The 8,480-nt window shown below is 41.9% G+C and overlaps 1 protein-coding gene across 2 annotated transcripts in view; it reads left to right on the forward strand.

Annotated features, from left to right (window-relative positions):
• The window catches only part of LOC122248369 (uncharacterized), a 10,839-nt gene extending 8,177 nt beyond the window's left edge, over nucleotides 1-2,662 (forward strand). For both annotated transcript variants that reach the window (XM_043008339.2, XM_043008338.2), the window contains exons 6-7: nucleotides 117-219; nucleotides 1,930-2,662. In XM_043008339.2, the coding sequence (XP_042864273.2) occupies nucleotides 117-219; nucleotides 1,930-2,085 (259 nt within the window). In that variant the 3' untranslated portion in view covers nucleotides 2,086-2,662. The remainder of the gene's footprint in view (nucleotides 1-116; nucleotides 220-1,929) is intronic.
• Nucleotides 2,663-8,480: the final 5,818 nt, after the last annotated feature.

The following is an 8,480-nucleotide window of genomic DNA, read 5'->3' on the forward strand; positions in this document are numbered from 1 at the left end:
TAATATTAATATTATTATTATTATTATTATTATTATTATTATTATTATTATTATTATGAATTACCAATTAAAAAAAAATCCACTCTGAATAAGACCCCATTCCTTATTCCCAACAGGTATAAAGGTTTCCGACGCTTCTTCAAAGGTTCAACCCCTTCCCTGAAGAATTTGACGGAGAAACTGATTGGTGTCAAGATCCAGCACGGAGAACACAGCTCGGTAAGAGATTAGGGAAATTGTAATAAGTTCTGATGTAAACAATCCTGTGTTTTGCTTGAGTGTTTGATATCAGAATGGGTTATGTATGAATCCAAGTCCCTCCTTTCCTTCTATCCATCCATCCAACCAACCGTCCGTCCATCCATCCATCCATCCATCCATCCTTCCTTTCCTTCTATCCATCCATCTATCCATCCATCCATCTATCCATCCATCCATCCATCCATCCATCCATCCATCCATCCATCCTTCCTTTCCTCCATATTTCTTGCCTTCCTTCTACTTCATTTTTCTGTTATTTTATTTCTGTTTTGTTTATTTTATTATTTATTTATTTGTTTATAGATTATTTAAAGTGATTATTTTTGGCAGTGTTTTTTTCTTTTATTGTGACTCTCACCTTTTCTTTTCCCTTCTCTCCTCTCCTCTCCTTCATCTCATTTTCTTTTTCCTTGTTTTATGATCCTGTTTCCTACTCCTCCCCTTCTCCTTCCCTGTTCTTCCCCTCTTCCCTTTTCTCCCCCTCTTCCCTGTTTTCCCCCTCTTCCCTGTTTTCCCCCTCTTACCTGTTTTCCCCTTTTCCCCTGTTCTCCCCCTCTTACCTGTCCTCTCCTTCTTCCCTTTCCTCCCCCTCTTCCCATTCCTTCCCCCCTTCCCATTCTTTCCCCTTTTCTCATTCCTCCCTACCTTCCCTTCTTCCCTTTCCTTCCTCTCTTTCCTTCTGCTCCAAAGGGCTGGAAATGAATATCTTTGATGAATGAAAAAAAAAGACAAGATTAATGGAAAAGAATAGATGAATGAAATATAAAGTAAATGAGTCAAGTGGTCCCGTTTTGTTTGTTGGGCATTTGATCATGATTTGATAAAAAGGATCTAATGATTAATATTTAACAATCATTATGAATCTCTTAGTCACTTGACAAACATGGTCATTTTTTCATTGTTATTAATTATTTGTCACACAGTTTGATGAGGAGGTTTGGGTAAAAATGGTGTGGTCCTTTCTTTGTCTTACCTGCTGGATATTTTAAAGTTGGAACTGGTATATATTTTGCCATCTCATGAATAATTTTTGGTCAGCAAAATGAATACTTAAAATGAGGATATTAGCTTGATTCAGCATCAGGAAATGTCAGTAGAATGTTTTTTGTTTTTCACATTTGTAACCAATTTTCCTCCAGCCTGAAATCCTTTGTAAAGATTTCCACAGGAATGATGTTCCCTTGTTCACATACATTTTTACGCTCCGCTTCTCTGCCTTTCCTTTCTCCTCCTTTTACCCATCCCCTTCCCTCTCCATCTTCCTCCTTCTTAAAAGATGTAATAAAATAATCCAATGGCATCTGGAAATAATTGGGATGCACTAGTAACTGCTCTAGGATTGAGATCAAGGTCACCTACATGAGATCAGAATTAGAAGTGCAGGGATGATATTTTTTACTGTTTGCTTTCGATTCTGAACAAGCAGACAATTTTTCACTGAAAGCATTGAAAAACCAGGGTCAACTTCTGAAGATTGTAGTTTGAGAACTAGCGCTTCCAGATTCACGTATAGTTGCTGTTTAGTATTCAGGCCCATCCTCCTATGGCATGTAGATGATATCTGTTGTCATTGGTTTAATGTAGCATTTAGTGGTCTCTTTTAAGTATGTAAATTTAAAGTTTGTTCATTTAGGTACACTTCACCAATGCTAGTTTCTCTCTTTCCAGATACAAGATGCTCAAGCGGCCATGCGACTGTACACAGCCTATCGCAGAGAATGGGAAAATAGCAAGAAACAAAACAAAAGAAAAACTGCTGGCGTCAAAGTTAAATCTAAGGGCGAAGAGCCAGAAATAAATGCAGACGGAAAATATTTGAAATAGTTCTAGAAACAAAATCAAACATGATTTCATATAAAAATATATATTGCCTCATGTCTCCACTTTTATATATGTCACACACAGGAAATAATTTTTTTGATATCTCTCCCGAAAAAGAGCACATTAAATAAGAAGCAGTATATTTACTCTACTGCTTAGTTCAAGATAATGGAACAGCTAGTAATGAAATGTTAATATCATCAGAGAGCAAAGATGCAAGTGCTCATCAAAAGATATACTGTATATGACTTCTAAAGATAACTAGTATATGACAGTGCTAAAATATACAAAACATCTGACTAGAATACAAACACTATAACAAGTATTTGATTATGAATCTTAATTTTAATTAAACCTTAACTAAGTAACTTTTACTTCCGGGAAGGCTCAAGTCTTCCACTTCATTTACATAATGAAAGAAATATACTCAGTAACAGGGAAGGTTGCTGGTCATTGTAGGCGGGGAATTGGTGGTGTTGTGTTAGAAGATTGTTTTTCTTGTTAGAAAAAGAGAATATATGTGGGAAATTTTTCTCCTTTATAAGAAAATTGTTGAATGCAAATACAGTATACTCTTTTAGGTGTATTTTATGTAACCTATATTGTAGTATTTATTTTTTCTTGTATATTATGTCTGAATTCTTATAGATCTTTTTAACTGTTGCTGTTAAAATTCCTTAAGGTATTATGTCAAAGTTACAGTCCTGAATTTAACCCATCAACGACGGGTGATGCGTTTTTTTGTCATACATGTTTGGGGATTTTGAATCACTATGTTATTTTATTGTTACTTGAGTAATGAGTGAGTGATACTGACAATTGCAGTCATAATTATTATAACTGCTGTAATGTTAAGCAAAATAGGTTTCACCTAACATCCAAAACTTAGATGGCACCACTTTCTTCCAGCACCGGCAAGAGAAAGCTTTGAAGGGCACCCATTCATGGTCTTTAGCAAGCACTATCTTTATAGAGCTATGGCACATAGCAAGTTGTCAACCTCTTGCTCTAAAGTACTGCAGATGAAGGATGTGCAGGCAGAACAGAGGAAGAAGGTGACTCAAACCATGCCCAATGTCTACAATATGTCCCTGTACCAGTAGGGATGCCTTTTACTGTGGTTCTCAATCATAAGCACTAGTTTTCTTCCTCTTCCCTATCCCTTCATGTTATATTCATTGTAGATGATTATATGTTTCGTATTCGTTCATGACAGCACAAATATGAAAAAAATAAAAATGCTTTTTGTCCATCAATATTTCTATCACATTGAGTATAAAGAAAAAAATGAGCTGATATGGACCCTAAACTACAATGTTAGTAACCTGCATAATTGATAGAGCCTACGATATGACAAGATATGTCTCAAAATATAGTAAAACACTAAAAATTAAATACAAAAATGGCTCTAGCTCTACAATTAGTGACCAAAAGAGAGGGAAAAGTCAAGGGTATGTTGCATGAAGCTGTCTCGCTCTGAAATAAACCATCCTGGAACCTTGGTAAGCAAATCTATCCCCCGTCGGCAATGGGTTAATATCCAATGAATTCAGAGATGGGTTCAAAAACAAGTGTCCAAATACAAATACATCCACAAATACATTAATACACAAACGCAAACACAAAAGTAAGTAACCTACTTTCTGCAAATACGAATAAGAAGCTTCATATAAAAGTATAATACAAATATGATTTGTACTATATTTTCAATTAGTTACATCCTATTGAGTACAAAAATGCCTTTATATTTATTTGGCCACCACAACTGTTTTTTTTTCTATAGAGCCAGACAGACCCCTTAAATACACGAGCATAGTATTGAATCTAAGGGCGAAGATTAACAATATTTTTTATCTTATCAAAGTGTATTTCACTTTGAGACAAGTAAGGGAAAGATTATTTTTTTTATAATACTTGGAAACTTGCAAGATTAAGGGAAATAAAGCATTAATTCTCAATGGTTGTTTCATAAGTTTAAGAAAACAAAAAATAATATTCAGTGTTTGACTGACTCTTCAAATAAATGTATTGTACGATAATTATTTCCCAAAATAGTTTTTGCATTATTTGAGAATCTAGAATGAGTTGCTGTTCATTGACCCTCTGGTCAACTTTTTAATTGTCATGGATACCAACACGCCGAGGAGCCCGACAAAGTTATCCTTTTACATGTTGATATCACTGCAAGCCAGCCATATCCCTTGTCATCGAATTGTCGCATCCCGAGTCGCAATGTTTTCGCTTTGTCCTGACCTATTTTACGAAAATTATTGGGATGATTGTAATGACCTTCATCTGGAGGATGTTTGACGAAGGCACGTGTACAAAACACTAAAGTATTGCGTCATCGTCATTGTTCTTTGCATCCTACGACGGTCTAATCGGTGCGAAGACCATGGCAACAGAAAAAGACTAAGAGATATACCATAGAGGAATGGTTTCAGCTCTCAGTTGTCGTCTTGTGACAGTTCCTTGGGATAATTGATGTAAAACCTATACTATCTTTGTATTTCTAACCATTCCTTGATATTGCTGATATGATCCTTGAAACTGTGTTTACCTATGCTTTGGATCTCGCTCCTCTTCCCGCCTTTGGGGAGGTCCAACAGCTAGAATCCCGGAGAGATTTTTCTCGAGATTCCTCATCTTCCAAGCCGCCGAAGGACTTAAAAAAGCGTAGAAGATTAAGAGTTCATTCGTAGTCTCGTGTTGTAGATCAAATTTATGTACCCATGATGGAATGGCGGAGGTAGTTCTCCGTGCTCTATACATAGATTGTCCAGGTGAAGGTATAGGTGAATATTAGATCCTAGAACTTCACTTCCTGGATAATACCATAAGTTGCAGCTCAAGTTACCTTGCACAAGCATTTGGTTATTTATTATATTATCAAAGTTTGGTGTGGATCTCGTGCAGAAGATTCCACATAGTCATGCGCCGTCAACCTGTGCATTTGATTTGGTTGTAGGTTACTATTGTTAGCTAATAGAAATGTTCCATTAATTTAACAATTTCTCAGTTGTGCAGTAATTTAATCAAATTTCTGCATGTGTTTTTTTTTATTTATTCCATTATTGCTACCAAATGTTTCGTAAGGGGTAAACATGAAGAACAAGGTTGAAAATGACAATTAAGATAATAATAACATTTACATATACTATGTTTAGTAATAACGAAGAACCCTGAAGTAGATATTGGTGTGGTATGGAAACAGAATTACATCGTAAGAAGTTATGCAGCTGTCCCAACATTCTAATTTCATCAGAGTGGTAGTCACCCTCTACTCCACCCAAACAATAATAAACATTTTGAAAAGTGAAAGTCAACCCCTCAAAAATCAAAGAAATAGGACTTTTATTTTTAATTTATTTTTCATTTATTTATTTATTATTATTATTATTTATTTATTTATTTTTTACAAAATTACATTAAATTCAAAGAGGACGGGAATGGACGATTTTGCACTATCGTCTCGCTAGCCGTCCACCGTGTTTCGCGCCATCAATTTTGGCAACTCCGATTATCCAATGGCAAACTAATTTTTTTCAGCCACCCCCTCCCCCTTGGCCAGTAAGGACGGTTTTCACTGTATGTGAATAAATAAGCATAGAAATCCGTCTTTAGTATGTACCCCGGCAATAAGGAACCGCCTTGTCGTGGCGCGGGGGCTTGAACTCCTTCCTCGGAAGAGCCCGTTCTAGAATTGGCCAGTCTCTCCCTCCCATTGAGGGGGCCTTCTAGCGGTTGATTCTCCGAGGAAGGACGACTAAGCATTCCTAGGTGCTGATCTAGTAGGTGGGATTACCCCCCCTGGTCCTCCCCCCAGGGGGGCACACACCTACCCACGTGTTTGCCGTGCGTGACGCCCCTGTGCGCTGGGAGACGGGAGTCCTGGAGGTTGAGCGATGCCGTGTATGAGTATGCCCTGCGGCTAGCAACACGCCTCTTTGGTCCTCTATTCCAGCAAGACGGGTGGCCTGATCTTGGCTCGATTAGGTCAATCGGCTGGTCTCTCTTTTTGAGCTAGGCTAGGGTCAAGCAGCTCCTGTCTTGCAGGCAATCGCATGTATTTGCGAATGTCATCAATGCGAGGCAGGGGTTGCGTATATCCTCCCACCACCCCTGTGGCATCTGAGCATGGTCTCAGTGCACAGCTTTCCCTTGTTGGACTCCGTGGTGGGTGGGGGCGTGGGAGGATGAATTGAACGCTTATATCTATGGCATCTATAACTAAAAAACCCCTGACTGACCCCCACGTTGACGAACCTGGAACGAAGATGACCAAGGCTGTCACCTTGGAACCTTTTAAGGTCCTTGGTGACAAAAGTCGAAAGTTGGGAAAGGCTCTGGCGTCGGTTCAGAGAAAGCCTACCCAAGAGCCTCGGGCTGGACCCTCCAAACCAGCCCTTGGCACTGACAAGTCTCTGGCGTCGGTTCAGAAGACGAGTCAAATAAAAAATGGAAGCCAGACAGGACCCTCCAACCCTGCTGGCCCCACTGCCAAAATTCCGGCGTCGGTTCGGAAGACAGGCATTAAGTGTCATCGGCCGGCTACAGACTCGGAGGGCGAGTCTGTAGCCCCGAGTCGGTTCCCCCAGTTTAGGGTTCCTCCTAAACCGGAAGGATTCGACAACGCTTATCAGATGGTATGGGCTCTGGAAACCCAGAGGCAGTGCCGTCTGACGATTAGAATTGCCAGAGACAAAGGCATGATAATCATCCCTAAGGACCAGTCCAGCCTCACCTTCCTCCAGGAGACTGACAAGCTCCAGGACGGGCGGAAGGTGAGTTTGGCGGCCCTGACTTCTGATGAGAGGAAGTCCAAGATGGTGCTTCTTGGCTTCCCTCAGATGTATGACCTTGAGGTCATCACCGCCCATCCCAAGGTGGTGGGAGCTTCCCGACTTTCCAAAGGGAAGCACCCAATCAGGCAAGTCCTAGTCACCTTGAAGGGAGCCCCAGTTGCGTCCTTGGACCTTGGTAATTGGGGCTCCTACAACCTCAGGACGTATATTCCTGACCCTCTCCGTTGCTTCACGTGTCAGAAGTACGGACACCACCAGGCCACTTGCTCTGCAAAGCCGAAGTGTGGTGTCTGTAGTCAGGCACACAGCACGGAGGTGTGCCTCAAAGCACACAAAGACGGCAAGCGGGACACTACTGCCAAATGTCCCAACTGCCACAAAAAGCACCATGCCTGGAGCCTCGGATGTTCCGTCAGGAAAGAAGAGGCTCTTCAGCGGCAAGAGGTCGTTGCAAAACGACCGGACTTTGTTCCTGCCCCTCCAGGCACTTATGTCTGGGGACAGAACAAAGGGGTAAGGGCTCCCCCCCCTCCTAAGAGGAAGGAAGCACCGCCCAAAACAAAACCACCACCGGACACCTCCAACACAAAGGAGTTTCCGGCCCTGGTGGGTGTTCCAAGACGAAAACAGACCCGGAAGGGGTCTGGGAACACACCAAAGGCCAACCCAAGAGCGGAAAGTCAAACTCTGTTTACAGAGAATGACTTGACGCTCCTGCTGACGGCAGTTGTCACAGCAGTTGTGTCAGCATTGGGACGGACCAGTGAAGAGATGGAGAAGGCAGTCAAGGTCGCCGTCACGGCAATGACCCAGACTGTCGCTGCCCTGAAGGAAAGGGATGTAAGGCCCAAGGCCTCTACACCCAATCCAACTCAGGGCGAGACTCCTCTCCCCACAAACCCCCAGGGCGAGACTTGTCTCCCCACCCAACCCGCGGCCAAGACCACACTGGCAGAGTCTGAACCCAAACCCCAAAGGGAGAGGAAGCCACGACCATCCAGAGTGAAGGTCAAGGGGACCAGGGGTTCTCCACCTCCCAGGAGACCCAGCCCTTTTAATGGCTCGACCTGTCCTGACGACAGTGACGAATCCAGTGAGGAAATCACGATCAGTGAGGAACTCACCAAGGAATTGTCAGACTCCGAAATGTCTGACGTTACCCACACTGGGGCGTCAGACACTGAGACCGATTATGTCGACGTCATTGAAGACGCAGACTTAATGGACTCAGATTAGCTCAATGGCTCCTAATCTAAGCATACTGCAGTGGAATATCAACAGCTTTTCCCGGAGGAATGCCCTTCTCCACGCGATCGTGCGATCTCGGAACATTGACATTGTCATGCTCCAGGAGACTCTAACAGGAGACACTATTCGCTTCTCAGGATATCATCCCTTTGTGTTGCCCTCTAACGAAGGCACCAGAGGTTTTTGATTACCCTCGTGAATAAGCGATATCCCTGCTTCCCTGATTGCCCGATCTATGTGGTGTGGAGAAGGTGTTGAACTCAGTTGAGATCCATATGGCTGGAGGTCCCCTCAAGCTGTACAATGTGTACAGCAGGCCATCCTGTAGGAGCTTAGATATCAGTG

The sequence above is a fragment of the Penaeus japonicus genome, unplaced genomic scaffold (assembly GCF_977035675.1).
Source record: "Penaeus japonicus unplaced genomic scaffold, GWHDUDI00000001_assembly GWHDUDI00000013, whole genome shotgun sequence".
NCBI lineage: Eukaryota > Metazoa > Arthropoda > Malacostraca > Decapoda > Penaeidae > Penaeus > Penaeus japonicus.